Raw genomic sequence first — 15,643 nt, forward strand, 5'->3', positions numbered from 1 at the left:
GCCTGCTTTATGGATTAGTGTGATAGTCGCCTCACGCCAGGAGTCTGGGATTTTTGCTTCTGTTAATACGTTGTTAAAGACCTCCTTCAAGTGTGGTATTAATTCTTTCTGAAATGTCTTATAAAATAGGGCGGTTATACCATCTGGGCCGGGTGCCTTGTCGTTTGGAAGCTTTTTTATAGCGCTGCATATCTCACTTTCCCCTATCTGGTTCAGTAATTCCCTTTGAGCCTCTGTTATTTTTTCTAATTTATGTTTCGCTAGGTACTTTGCTATCTCTTCCTCTGATATATTTTCTTTTTTGTATAGATCTTTATAGAATTCACAGAACTGTCTTCTTATCCCTTCTTCCTCCAAATAGCATACCCCTTCTTTATTTATCTTTGTAATATATTGACTTTGTCTTTTTTCCTTAAGGCTCTTCGCTAATAACTTGCCTGGTTTGTTAGCCTGAGCATAATATTTGACCCTCAAATATTTTAGATTTTTAGCAATATGTTCTAGCTGCGTTGAATTCCATTGTTTCCTCAATATCTCCAGTTCCATTTTGATCTTTTTATTCCCTGGTTTCTTTTTAAGGGTACTTTCTTTTTCTTCTATTTCCTTTATTAGTGCTTTTTGTTCGGCTATTCTTAATCTATTACGGATTACTCCTTGTTTGATTAGGTGCCCTCTGACCACCGCCTTACTGGCGTCCCATACTACTTCTGCCCTTGTGCCCTTGTTAGAATTCAATTCAAAGTACTCATTAATTTGGTTCCTACATAAAGCAACGTCTTCCTCTTTTTTTAAAAGATATTCATTTAATTTCCAAGATCTCCGCTGTTTATCCCCAAGGACTTCCATCATAATCGGGCAGTGGTCCGAATGTGTGCGTGGCAGTATTTTGATCTTATCTATTTTAGTTACTATCGAATTCGATGCCCACGCCATGTCAATTCGGGACCATACTGCGTGCCGGTCAGAATAGAAGGTGTAATCTCTACCTGTGGGGTTTTTCCTTCTCCAAACATCTTGAAGAAACCAGTCCCTCTTCAGCTTTAAAAAGCATTCCGGAAGTCTCCTGCGGTTCTCTCTTGTCTTCTTTTTCCCCGTTTTATCCCTCATACAGTCCATCACCCCATTGAAATCCCCCCACAAGTATCAAATTGTCAAATGTTTGTTCTTCAAGTTTCCTTCTTAATGTTCTTATAAAGTTCTTTTTAGAACCGTTGGGGGTGTATATATTACAGATGAGTGTCTTTTGATTGTTTAGGTTCATTTTGATACCTATGAATCTTCCTTCCTCATCTTTAAAAGCCATAGTGGCCTTGTATGTCCCTCTCACATATATAATTACCCCCCTTTTTTTTGTGCCACTAGGGAGTGGAATTCTTGACCTAGTTGTGGTTGGATCAAATATGTACTATGTTTTGGGATAATATGAATCTCTTGTAGCGCAATAATATCATACATGCCTTTTTTCAGAGTATTAAATATCTGTTTTCTTTTATTTGGGGAGTTTATCCCGTTTACATTATTCGAATATATTGATAAGCTTCTCATTGTGTTGCAATTGTTTGTCTTGATCCGAAGGTCCCATTCCTTTTTCTCCTTCCTCCTCCTCCGTTGAGTCAGGTCTTGGTCTTTTCTTGTCTATTTTGTTCCACTCTGTTTTCTTTACCATCTCCTCCTTCCTTTGTTTCTTTATATTTATCTGGATGTGTCTCTCTTTCTAGATCTTTCATCAATTTCTTATGGAACTCTTTTGCCTTGTCTTCCGAGGTGATCCATAGTTTGTTTTCTTTGTAGGTAACTTGAATTCCTTCTGTGCGTTCCCATCGGAATTTGATTTTGTGTTTTTTGAGCTCATCCGTTAAGAAATAATACTTTTTCCTACTAATCATGGATGCGGGTGATAACTCCTTGAGAATAATCACTTGTTTCCCTTTGTAGTTTATTGGACCATTGGATTTCAGTTTTAGAATTTCTTCCTTCACGCTTCTCCTACAAAAGTTAACTACAATGTCTCTTGGGACGTTGTTTCTTTTTGCGTAGTTGGAATTTACTCTCTTAATGAAATCAATTTCTTTACTCATCTCTTCGATAGATGTCTTTAGTATTTCCGCTGTAATCTCCACAATTATGCTTCTGAGATTGTCCCCTTCTTTCTCTTCGATATTTCTGTACCTTAACTGAAACTCCGTGTCCTTGCTTGCTAGCATTTCCTGGTGTTTCTCCAATCTTTGATTTTTCTCTTCTAAGCTTTTCATTCTAACTTCTGTTTTTTCCTGCGTTTTCTTTAATTGTGCATTCTCATTTTTCAGTTCTTTGATCTCCTTCTGAGCTCCTTCCATATCTCTTTTCATCGTATCCATGTCCTCTTTAATTTCCTGTCTTAATTTCCCCATTTCTTTTTGGAATAGTTTTTCCAAGCTGTTTTGTGTTTTGACTTGGTTGTCTTCAATTTTCTTTTCAATGTTTTCTTGTATTTTCCACATTTCAGCCATAAGGTCCTTCAGGGAGATTTCTCCTTGTGTAGAGTGGCGTCTTGCTGGGATTGGAGTAGGGGTTGCCCCCTGCATATTTACAGCCGGGGTTACCCCTTGTGGTGTATTCATTTTGCTTTGCTTAGATGTCAGCAGGAACTTTTCCATTCTACCCTCCGCCATGCTACTGTCAAGGGTCTGATAATCAAGGAGGTCTGAGTGATCTAAATAATCTCTTGGTTGTAGCTGTTTCTGTCTTCTTCACGCTCCTTTTAGTAAAAGGCGAAAGGTTTATACGATCTGAAGAGAAACCAGAGTGCTTCTTGAGTGCTTCTTGAGTCCTGCAATTGGTTCTAAAAAATGTGGTTACTCTTTTATTCAAAGACTAATTCAGATCTGAAAACTCTCCTGTCGATTTTGGTCATCTGCTCTTTGTCCGATCTCTTTTTTTTTTTTTTGGTCCCCCACGTCAGTGAGGTTGGCTTCACTTCTATCTCCTCATCAAGATTACACAATTATATATTGACAATTAAAGATACAAGTAAATAGAGGAATGCAAAATATGAAACTTTAAGTGTAGGGATGACTCCTAAGTTGCATGTGCCAAGTCAGGGAATCTGTACTTGTAATATACTTGTAGATTGTACATTAACACATTAATCTCCCTCTCTTTTCTGTCTCTTTCTTCCCTCTTTCTTGAGTCTATCCTCTTCTTTGCTTCCTCTTCCTCTTCCTCTCCTCCTTTCTCTCTGTGTTCTGTGTTCTATTTTCCCCTAATTTCTTCTTTCTTTCTTAATTTTTCTTCTCCACTCCTTCCTTCCTTCCTCCCTCTCTTTTCTCCTCCAGCACGCCAACAGCCCCTCTTACCTTTTTTTAAATTAATTTTTTTAAACGGCTCTGTTCTTGAGCTTCCCTCCTCCTCCTAGCCAGTCTCCTCTCTTATCCAACGCTCCCTCCTGCTTCCTGCTCCGAGGGTATGACCTTGTGTGGAGACGCGTGGCAATGCTGCGCCGCCGCGTCACGACGCCACGCCACCGCATTGCGTCACTGCGCCGCCACGCCGCTGCGCCGCAGCGCGCCTCTCTCCTTTTCGGATGCGTGCGGATGCACGAGTGCGCATCCCCCTGCCCTCTTTGCTCTAGGGCCGTCCTCCTCTTAAAGGTAACGATTTCTTTTCTTTTCAGTTGTAGACTATCGGAGGAATTATTATTTTGAAGTTTGGGAGGTTTAGGAGGGGTCAGACTGAGGAGAGGAGACTCCCGTGTCAAGCCGGGAGGGGTTCGTGGGGTTCGTGGGTTAGGAGGTTCTGTTAGGAGTGGATTGGTCTCCGGGGCTTAGTTTGCTTCCAAGTGGACCCTCCCATGGGTGTATCTTGCGGCCTAGAGGCCCACCTTGGATTCTCTGCGTAGTCCCACGTCTTTTTCCTCTTTCTCTTCTTTCCCTTCTTCACTTAGAAGTCTCTTTTCTTCTTCTTTTTTTTCCCTATCGCTGATTAATACGTTTATTATTGTTGACGCTGCCTCTGTATACCTCGTTTCTTTGTTGCTTTTTTTTCTTCCTGCTATTCTTTCTGTCTTTGTCTTCTTTTCTTATCTTTAGTGCTTGAACGGAGGCTGACGGCAATTCGGTCCTTTCGGACCGTGCTTCCTTTGGGGCGCACGCTCACCGTTCTGCCAGGCAGGAGATGGCCACCTCCCTTGAGGGGAGACCGCTCCTCCGCCCCCGCAGTAACTGTGAGTTTAGCTAGCAAGCCGTCCTCTCTTCCAACGACTTGTGGGGTCCCTTTCGGCCCCTTCCCCTTGTGAAGAAAGCATGGGTTCCCCCAGGCTCTCGGAGCCTCAGAAACCCGCTCCTGCCGCCATTCCGCCTCCACCGGAAGTCCAAAAAACCTGATTTATGATGTAGGAAAATAGAAACTTACTTTAAGAAAAAGTACTAAAAACCCACCCATCATGTGTTCAGGGAGGGCAGTTTCACTTTTTTTTACCTGGACTGTTCAGTGTTCACCTGTCTGGCCAGACATAATAAATCTGGTTGTTTTCACCTATCAAATCTGTCTGTTCTCCTACATTTGTATGAATCTACCCAGACCCTGAGATCTTCAGAAGAACCCTTCTCTCTGTCCCACCTCCCTCTCAAGCTCAGTTGGTGGGAACAAGAAAGAAGACCTTCTCAGTGGCTGCCCCTCGACTCTGGAACTCACTTCTTCCCAGGGAAGCCAGAATGGCCCCTCCTTGCTGTCCTTTATCAAGGCAGGTTATTAAAAAAGAACATTTTTAAGATCAGTTTAGGGGATGCTGGGGTTTTTTGTTTGTTTAATTATGTTTTTAAGCAGTTTTATGGATTTGAACTTAATTTTCTAATACCATTGATGTTTAATTGTATTTTAATGTTTGCATATTTATGGATTTAAAATTGTGTTGAAATGCTTTTAATGTAAGCCCCTTTGAGTCTCCTTTGTGGAGAGAAAATGTGGAGTATAAAGAAAAATAATAAATAAATAATAAAATTAGCACATCCTGACATTTTGGAGATGAACTAAAATGCATATGAAGCTTATTTGATGCCCCTAACACTCCTGAAAGGTCAGAGTCATAAAAAGGAGCCTTTCTCTTCTGTAGAGACACATTGCAAGAGGCATTCTTGACACTGTGAAGAGTGTGTGAGATATTTATTGCAGAAGTGCTCAAGGCACAAGGCAGACATGGAAACAAGGAGTCTTTCCCCGGTTTCTCCATTAAAGACATTTCACTGGCCATGATTTGAAGGCCTGATCTGCCTTGAACATATTTTCAAAGGCAACCAGCTCCATGGTGTGTCCAATTCTGGTCTGCTTTGCTCTGGAAGAGTGCAGTCCTGCCCACATGGTAGGCCAGCGTGTAAGCAGGATCCCTGCCAAGGAGGGACTCTTCTGCTTATTGCTATTGCAGGACTGCTTTGGAAACTTTCTTTCCTTGCACAGCCACGCTTGGCAGCTGGAGGAGGAGGAGAAGGAGTGGAAACATCACCAAGGCTCCGTAGAGGTGCCATATCTTGCAGAACACTCCTGTGTGTGTGTAGGTGTGTGCGTCCATATAGAAGAAGATTTGGGGGTTTTGTCAGCAGGACTAGTTCATGCCCTACATTCCCATCTAAGGAACAATAACTATGTGTTTGCAATCTCTTTTTATGGTGGTCACGAAACACTGTGGAAGAAAAGGTTTTGTGGAAAACCAAGGACAAGTGACAGGTAGGTCTAAAGAATTGACACAATGTTTTACAAAAACTAAGTCATAATGTGGCTCTTATTTTTTTAAAGTAAGGGATCAGTTCCAGTTGGACGTAGTTAATAATTGTGTTAGTGTAAAAAAAAAAACAAGGAGATTTTTAGGGATCTTCAAGAAGTTGTAACAAAGATATCACTATGAGGAAAATAAGATTTTTAAAAAGTTAGACTTATGAGTTTGGATCATCCATCACTAAAATAAGAATTAATTGTTTAGAAACAATCAGTACATGGATGGAGATCCATTTCCACCCATGGTATTCTGGATTTTCTTTTACCACACTCCGAAAATATGGAAATCTCGTTAACAGAAGAAAATGCCACATCATGCTTCTTTTTATTTGTGTCAGAGGAAGGCAAGGGCAACCCCCCTTGTCAAGAAAACACCATTTTAGATGTGTGCTAGAGTCATACATTACTTGAAGACACACAATAACAATTTGTAAGGTGTTGCATTTATTTATGTTTTCACAAAATTCATCAGCTAGAGCAGAAAACACCAAAAACCTTTTAAAAACCTTTATGACAACAGTCACACTGATCATATTTAGTCACCCTCACGACTCTCAGTAATTCATCACACTAGAGAATGAATCCAGTTTAAATTCAGTTTCTGCTTCCTCCCAAAACTACAAGCCCCAGCATTCTGCAGGAGGTAGAAACTGAATTTAAACTGGATTCATTCTCTATTGTGATGAGGTCCTTAGTCTGGCTTCCAGTGTTTACTTTAGTCCCTCTTTCCTTTCTCATGCCATCCTGCTCGTATGAATGGCACTGATTTCTCCCTTGCTTGTCTTAATCTTCTGCTGGCGACTCCCTAAGCTATGCACCTCCTTGTCCGCAGCACTTTGTGCTGTCTTGACTGCCAGGCTCTGGCTTCCCTCATCATGGATATCCAACCCACTTTCAGCGGCAAGTGCTGGTCCTGCCCTTCTTGCCACATGGGCTTTGAATTTGACATCGTAATAGATAAGGTAGCCATCATTGTACATGTAGAGCTTATGGTCATTCGGGTTATAACTCAGACTCTGCATGGTAGGAAGAGGTTTGTTCAAAAAGATACGTGGCCTATATTCCTTGGCTGAGTTGGTGTCAAATGCATAATCTATCACCTCATGAGTTGAATTCACTCTTTTGGTGGCATACAGCACCCCACAAATCATGAACGCATTGCTGACATCACTCTTCCTGAGTGAGGTGGTCCAAGGTGTATCTGTCTGCAAGGTCTCTGGGTTGACTTTCCTTATGACCATATTCCCATTGGCCATTTTAGATGCATGTATCATCCAAAGTCCCTTTTCATCCCCAGCCATGTCCATGTCTTGAAATTCGACACCTTTGTAGGAGAACATGTTATTAAAGGAAGGAGGATCTTCATCCTCCAGCTCCTTATGCAAGAGTCGCAAAGTGTGTGGGTCTATTTTGCACAGATTCCTGCTGTGGTAACAGTTGTAATAGAAAGAGCCATTGAAGAAGATTACACCACCCCCTTGTCCACAGTTTTCACATTTATCGTTAGCACCGCGAAGGCTAAATTCCATCACTGGAAGATAAAGCATCAATTTTCTGAAAGAGGAATACAAGCGGAAACTCTCCAATGCAGAATTGTTTTTGTTGGCTGGGAATACCCAATAATGATCTGGTGATTTAGCCCCGACTGCAGAATCTTTTCCCCAGGCTCCTGCTTTGAAATCTGCCCCTTTCCAGTTGCGCTTCACCAGAACAGGTCCACTTACTCGCAATAGCCCATCATGGTTGCATGAACCTGTGGGAGAACAGGAAAAAAAATAAATACATTCCTTCTTGAAACAAACAGAGTAAACCTTTGTGATAGTTCTTCCACCTGTTGCTGATACTTCATCTTATTGATGGGAAGCTTCCCACTGGAGTGGAAATCATCTATCTGACAGATGGCAAGCTATTTAACCTCAGTGGTCTGAAAGCCAAAACCAAAATCACAACAACATATGTTATAGAACTCCAATAGGCTGGTGACAATGTCATCTGTGCGCATTCAGAAGAAGACCTACAAGCCACTTTAAACACCTTCGCAGAAGCATATAAGAAGCTCGGTCTGTCATTGAACATTGAGAAAACCAAAGTGCTCTTCCAGCAGTCACCAGCCAATCCCTCTCCAATGCCAGAAATACAGCTTAATGGTGTAACATTAGAAAATGTTAACCATTTCCGCTACCTCAGCAACCACCTCTCCACAAAAGTCAACATTGACACTGAAATACAACACCTCCTCAGCTCTGTGAGTGCAGCATTTTTCTGAATGAAGCAGAGAGTGTTTGAGGACCAGGATATCCGTAGGGAGATCAAGGTGCTTGTTTATAAAGCCATTGCCCTCCCAATTCTTTTATATGCCTGCGAAACATGGACTATCTACAGATGTCACATGCAACTCCTGGAAGGATTCCATCAGCGTTGCCTCCAAAAAATCCTGCAAATCAATTCTGCTGGACCAGCTACGTTGTCCGAATGCCTGATCACCGTCTCCCAAAGCAGCTGCTCTACTCTGAACTCAAGAATGGGAAACAGAATGTTGGTGGATAGGAAAAGAGATTTAAAGATGGGCTTAAAGGCAACCTTAAAAACTGTGGCATTGACACAAAGAACTGGGAAGCCCTGGCCCTTTAGTGTTCTAACTGGAGGTCAGCTGTGACCAGCAGTGCTGCGGAATTCAAAGAGGCACAAATGGAGGGTGAAAGAGAGAAACGTGCCAAGAGGAAGGTGCATCAAGCCAACCCTGACCGGGACTGCCTTCCACCTGGAAACCATTGCCCTCACTGTGGGAGAAGATGTGGATCAAGAATAGGGCTCCACAGCCACCTATGGACCCATCGCCAAGACACCACATCTGGAAGACAATCATCCTCAAGCTACGAGGGATCATCTAAGTAAGTGAATTGCTGGAATTACAGCACTGAGGGTTTTCTTAAATCAGGAAAACAAACAACCTTCCATTGTTCATGGAACATCCAGAGGTAATTTCAAGCTCAAACAGAAACATTATATTCTCACCTAGGCCCCACCTACACTGTCTTATAATGCGCTTTGAGAATGCAGATTAACTGCATTGAACTGGATTATATATAATGTAGTTCAATATGACCACATTATGCAGTTGAAACTGCATTATGTGGCAGTGTAGATGGAGCCCTAGAATTTAAAATTCCAGGATACACCACAGCAAACAAACAAACAAAACCACCTTTGAGAAAGATATATGATTTTCTTGTTCCAATTAAAGGCCGTTCCTCCTTTTCTTTGCAGGATGGCAGTGGGAACACTGGACTTTTATGCTAGAACAGTAAGATTTTTAGAACACTATGCTGTTAAAAAAGTAAACATGCCTAACCAAGGGAGCGTCTACACTGCAGAATTAAGGCACTTTGGCAACATTTTAATTGTCATGGCTTAATATTATGGCAGTTCCCGTTCACCGCCATGAGTCGCCCGTAAGGGCTGAGAATGGCGGTTAATAAGTGCATCAAATAAAAATAATAATAATAATAATTGAGGCATCAACACTCTTTGGTAGAGAAGGCTAGACCATGAAAAACTACAGCTCTCGTGATTCCATAGTTCTGAGCCATAGCACTAAAAGTAGTGTCAAACTGCATTAATTCTACAGAGTAAATGCAGGCAGCGTGATATCATCGAATGCTAAGAAAATGTTTACATACTTACATACCCTAATCACGCAGGCAACATGTGATCAACAAATACTGAGGAAATGTTCACCTACTTCTGTACACAGAGGTGTATCCAATGATTATGGTACCAAATAGAAAATTATGTTACCAAATATGGATGGAATACTAGTATATGCAGCATCTATATAACCCTTGTAATTTGAGCTTTTTGGGTGCTCGGGGAGGATGGGGGGAGGACTTATCCTGCCCAGGGCCCACCTGAATAAACCCCCTTTTTCCACTCCAGAAAGACTCGGCATTTCCTTGAACCACATCAGCCGCAACACACCCAGAGTCAATACTAGAATAGCAGAATGTCCCTTTCTTTATAGCATTATGATATCTGAATGCTTATTGGTCAAATTGCATATGCAGTTTCCAAATTGGTAATAAATTAGGCTTTCTGTTGTTATAGATGTTGTTGTTGTTGTTATTATTATTATTATTATTATTATTGGAATTGTTAGGACAAGTCTGAGGAAACAAAAAAAAAAGAATCATTTTCTTTCAGGGCCCGTCCACACAGCCCTGTATCCCAGAATATCAAGGCAGAAAATCCCACAATATCTGCTTTGAACTGGGTTATGTGAGCCCACACTCAGATAATGAGAGATATAGGGCTGTGTGGGAGGGCCCATAGTCTCCCTAAATGACAATACTCCATCTTTCCACAAACTCAAAGAAGTTGATGAGCAAGACTGACCACTTCATCAAACTAGAGAGAAAAATCCACTTAAAATCTGGTTTCTGCCTCCTGTAGAATTATGGAGTTTGTAGTTTAGTGAGGCTGTTAAAGGCTCCCCCCTAAACTACAAACCCCATAATTCTGCAGGAGGCAGCAACTGGATTTTAAGTGGATTTTTTGCTCTAGTGTGTCATCTAAACTTCTGGGCTTTGAGGGGAATGTCTTTCCAGAGCTGACCCTGCTAATGCAGAAAGCTTATCCCATGGTTTTAGAGTGGTTTTCTTTGCATCAGCATGGAATGGAGCAGGTTCTTGAGTGGCCGGAAGCCCCTCCTTTGCCTCCAGGGTGCCTGTCCTTCATGGCCCATGCTTGGCTTTCCAACGCCCCTCGGGGAAAGCCACCCCTCCTAAACCTCCGGCAGTGGGCACAGCAGCATGGAGCTGTGTTGTGGGGGTTTGCTCTGGGTGCTGCGGTTCCTTGGCTGCACAATGTGCACAAAAGGATGGAGGCACTATGCTGACTAGTTATTTTTGTCCTGTCCCTGGCCAATAGGAATTCAGGTTCCTTAGCAGGCAGGGGCGGCTCGTCCATTACGCGAGGTAAGCGGTCGCAGAACACTTTTTTTTGCCAGGGGCGCAGAGGCGCCTCTGTAAATGCCCCTCAACCGCCACTTGAGGAGCACCCCCTCAGCTCACGACAGCCCTAGCAGTCCGGGGGGAGCCTCGGCTTTCTTGCCTCGCTGCCGGGCGATCCTCTTCCCAAAGGGGCCGGGCCCTTGAGCCTCGCCTAGCCCCTCTCGTTCCTGCTCCACCCGGCCACCAAGTGCACGAGCAGAGCCAGCGTTCAATCGTTCTCCGCGTTCGATCCCTTTCCCGATCCCCCGGCGCTCCACCTGCCTCCTCTCGTCTCCCCAATCCGCGGGTGGGCCAAGGGGCGGAGCCACCATGCCTGGCCCGCTTTGGGTCCGGAAGCGTGTTTGAAGACCCCAACATGCACACCAAAAATCGCCTCTTCTCCTGACTTTCTCTTCAGCCATTGGGACCGAGAGAGAGAAAGAGAGAGAGAGAGAGAGAGAGCCCCTCCGGCTGGAGGTATCTCCCACCTCCGCTCCCTCCTTTGTTTTTGCGCCTACCTTCAGGAAAGGTGGGCATCTCCACCTCTCTCTCTCTCTCTCTCTGTCTCTCTCGGTCCCAATGGTCGAGGAGAAAGTCAGGAGAAGAGGTGACTTTTGGTGCACACGCCGGGGTCTTCAGGCACGCCTCCGGACCCAAAGAGGGCCAGGCAAGGGAGCAAGTGCGGCAAGTGTAGTCACTGGCATGTATAATTCACCTACAATCAAAGAGCATTCTGAACTCCACCAATGATGGAATTGAACCAAATATGGCACACAGAACTCCCACGACGAACAGAAAATATATATCAATGATTGGTTGGGGGGGGGGGGGCGCCAAAATACTGTTTGCTTACCGTTGAAAATTACCTAGGGCTGCCTCTGTTAGCAGGAAACCTTCTGTGTGTTTGTGTGAAAAGAAGAGCCTAGTCTCTCCCTTCCAAGGAGGTCTTCTCATCCACCAAACTAGTCAGGAGTGGCAGACAAGGGAAGGGCGTGGGTGTCTCCTGCACACCAGATCAGCTCTGAGACCTCACCAGGAGGGTAGAAAATGCCTCCCACTTCTCTGCTGAGAAATTGTGACTTTCCATTCTTCTGGACAGGGAAGAAGCCAACTCCACCAGGCACCTGTCAGCGCTCCGCTCCCAGAAAGAAAGAACCTGTCCAGGACGTGGCCCAAGCCCCTCGCTTCTGCTTAGTTGCGTCCCTCTTTTCCTTTTCTAGATGGACATAGTGGTGCGGAACCTGGCCATTGGGAGAGAGGGACTTGGGCATCTTTCCAGCACCCACTGTCCTCCCAAAAGCTATGGGTGGCAAAAGGATTCAGCCAAAAAGAGAAATACACACCCTCCACCATTTCGCAGCTGGAAAGAGGACATTTGTACCTAAGCAACATCAGGGAGTGGTCAGGGTGACTAATGTTATTAACAAGGAAGAGATCACAAGCTAGGAGTGTGTGCAGCAGTTTGCTTTTGTTTGAGCTTCCAGGGAAAGGCAAGTTTCTGTCCTCTCCTCTCTTCCTTGATGTGCGATTGAATGCCAACTCCTTTGGCACTTTCAACTCAGTTTGTAACAAAGGAAATAAGTAAAGCGCAAAGTGAAAAAGCGGCCCAGGGAGGGAGAAACTGATTTTTTAAAAGCAGCTTTGAAACAGCAGAGGATTAATTGAGCCTGTCCATTCCATACAATGAACAATGGAAGAGTAAGAAAAATGAGTTAGTGTTGCAGGAACCAGCAAGCAACTTGCATAATTTGGGAAATTGTCTGACCATCTCAGAACTGTTCTGCTGTTTCAGTTTCCTGGGGAGAGGGGAGCTTAGGAGGGCATTAATATCGTGCTCGGACAGTAGGAAACTGTGGATATCGAATATCAGGATTGTATTATTTTACTGGGCTTCTTCTATTTCTCTTCTTTACAGAAATTCCAAAGCAGTTCAGAATATACATTCATATTTCCCTTGACTCTCTTTAGAGTCTAGAGTGTTAAAATAGGTCTCAGCAACATTGATTAAATATAGACTGAAAGCTGAGGAAAAGGCAAACACTGCCTTTAAAAAAGAATCCTTTCAACTTTCACATACTTACAGTTGTGAAGAAGGTAAGCTCTCAGGAGAGGCGGGGGGACTGGGCATCTTTTTGGCCTCAAATGGTCTCCCAAATCCATTATTCCAGGACTGGAAATAAAAACTTTGCTTCCCACATTCAAGGGTATGTTTAACTAATCAACACCATGTGATGTCCCCAAAGAACTGCTTATATTGCTTTGGAGTCTTGCACAGTGAAAGGAAATACATTTGCGCCAATTGTCTGTATTAATGTTACCACGTTCTTTGACCAATGACATTAGGATCGCTTGTAACAAAAACAAATTACAATGAAATAACAAATATGAGCTCATGAATGGCAAGAGTTTGTGAACAAACAAGAATGTCTGCTTGATTCTTTAGTTTGCGAGGCAGAGCCAGAATGCCACAAATGACACACTCCAGTGATCTGCAACATCCATGTCATGTTTGTGTATTTTGCTTAAATCAAAGTACAAATGGATTACTTTGCTGGAAAGGGAAGTATAAGCACTTTGAAACTCAGCTATCTGTACTTTGGCCAGCATCCTGTTAATGACAAATCAAACAAAAGTCCACTTTATATCAGCAGATGTCTGTTTTAGTCAAGTGGGGGTTGGTATTCTTTTCCATTCTCTGCAATTACCAGTGTGCCCAGGACTCAAACAGTGTTGCTGCAACAGCTCCTAGAAAGTCAATTCTGTGGCTGATGGAAAATATGAGGGATTGGAGACCTTGTGGGTCTTGGCCCGAGATGGTATCAGTCTGTGTCTGGCTATGGGGCATAGTATTTGGACACAGCAAAACCAACACTCCTGGAAGGGCAACAATGGGGGGGGGGGGGGCTCACTAGAGGAGAGATTATTACCAAGCATAAAAGCCAAACAGGAAGAATGTCAGGAATACATCCAGGTATTTAGAGTTACACAATTATTTTCTGACACTGTACTTGGATGATGTTTTTGGGCTATAGAAATGAGACAGTCGTCATAGGACCTGGAGAGTTGAGACATGAAGGTTTAGCCTAGGGAAAATTCTTGGCACTTCCCAGAGGAAGAGCAATTTAGGAAAGCGTTTTGTGATTCCCTACTGAAGGGGAGAGAAATAGCAGTGTACAGATGGAATAAGGTGTCTTAAAGGCTATATTCCTGGTTCAAAAAACTGAATATGCGACAGAGCGATTATTACCCTGTCTAGATAGTTACTGATAGTGGCAGGGACAGCCTTAAAGTATGGTAAGTGATAGGTATGTGCATGAAATTCGTTCCTACTGTTTGTACCATTTATTTTGTGTCTTCTGTTTATTTGGAAGCACGAAACGGGAAGCCCCCTCCCCATGCGAAAATCTACTTAATATAAAAGCCTGCCTACAGCCTGCATTTGTGTGCATCCAAAACTTGCCTCCTTGCCTTGGAAATTGAGTGCGTGTGTGGCGGGCGTGCAGGCAGGCAGGGCCGGAGCTTGGCTGCAGGCATACTCTGGGCCTGCCTGCACGTCCCGCCGCACACATACGCCACACACATAGAGAGTGGTGGGGCATGTGTGGCGAGGTGTGCAGGCATACCCAGAGTGCACCTGCAGCTGAGAGCCTGTTACTCTAGAGTAAGAGGCGGTTGGCTGTAAGCACTGGTGGGCGCGGACACTTTCTGGACCTGCCTGCATGCCCTGTCACACATGTAATCTCCTTGGAAAGAGAGTGCATGTGTGGCGTGGCATGCAGGCTGGTCCAGAAAATGCTCATGCCCACCAGTGCCTACAGCTGAGCGCCTCTTACTCTATATTAGAAACAGCAGGTGCCAAGAAGAATGCATGCTAGGAATGGGAGCCAGTGGGTGGGAAGCCTTCCCCCATAATGGTCCGATTTCTGGGCCCTGAAACAAAAAACAAAAAACAACCCTCCCAATTTTGGAAGGCTTACAAAAAATGGATCGGGGCCCCCAACAAAAGCCAGGATATGAAACGGGGCAAGGATTTCCCCAAATGCACGTGTCTAGTAAGTGAATACAAATCACTGGGGGAGAGGATATAGGATATTGGAGCATGGTTCTTTGTTTCCTCCTCACCATGTTAACAGTAATGGACAACAATGAGAAAAAAGAATACTAGAATCATGTCAGTGAAAATGGGGCCATTGAGAAAGATCTAGTTTATAGGTCACAGTATTTGTTTGTATCAATTTAGACTTTTAGAAAGCAATGATATATTTTGAAAAATGCATTTGCTAGAAAGATCACAAAGGGAATGGATAACATTTCAAGGGAAAGGAGGACACCAGATATCAGGGATACATGGGAGACATGGATGCTGGTATGGAAATCCATGAATGGCCAGGAAAAACAGTAAGGAAGCAGCTGATAAGAATGATTTCTCTTATAGAAGTCTTTGTACTAGTGCATTGAACTTGAAAAATAAATAATATGAACTGGAAATGCATAGCAAAACAAATATGAATTAGAGGCATGACTAAAACCTAATAGGATGAGACTCATCAGTGCACTATCGTCACTGATTAATATAACATGTTCTGAAAAAACAGAATAAACAGGAAGGCAGGAGAGATGGCATTTTCTGTACATCATTTTAAATGAGGTGATCCTGAGCTGGGGCATTAAAAGACAGGTTGAGAGCATATCAAGTTATGAACCTATCCCCATCTTCAAAAGGGGGACTTGGACAATACTGACCAGTCAACTAGCAACACAATAATAGTAGGAACCAGTCTAGAATGGATTAATAAACCTTTTTTAGCACTTTCAAAAGAATGCTGTAATTATTAATAGTGAGATGGGTTTCTAGAAAACAAGGCGTGCCACTCAAAATCCTATGCCACCATTTTCTAAAAATAGAGTTA

At 43.3% G+C, this 15,643-nt stretch overlaps 1 protein-coding gene across 1 annotated transcript; it reads right to left on the minus strand.

Moving 5' to 3' along the window:
- Positions 1–6,194: 6,194 nt before the first annotated feature.
- LOC132765537 (olfactomedin-like) lies at positions 6,195–13,018 on the minus strand. Its single transcript, XM_060759850.2, has 2 exons — positions 12,815–13,018; positions 6,195–7,498 (listed from the first exon to the last, which is right to left on the minus strand). Exons 1-2 carry the CDS (start codon positions 12,891–12,893, stop codon positions 6,480–6,482), a joined length of 1,098 nt encoding a protein of 365 aa, XP_060615833.2. The 5' UTR covers positions 12,894–13,018; the 3' UTR covers positions 6,195–6,479.
- Between the last annotated feature and the right edge of the window lie 2,625 nt (positions 13,019–15,643).

The sequence above is a fragment of the Anolis sagrei genome, chromosome 1 (genome assembly GCF_037176765.1).
Source record: "Anolis sagrei isolate rAnoSag1 chromosome 1, rAnoSag1.mat, whole genome shotgun sequence".
Classification (NCBI taxonomy): domain Eukaryota; kingdom Metazoa; phylum Chordata; class Lepidosauria; order Squamata; family Dactyloidae; genus Anolis; species Anolis sagrei.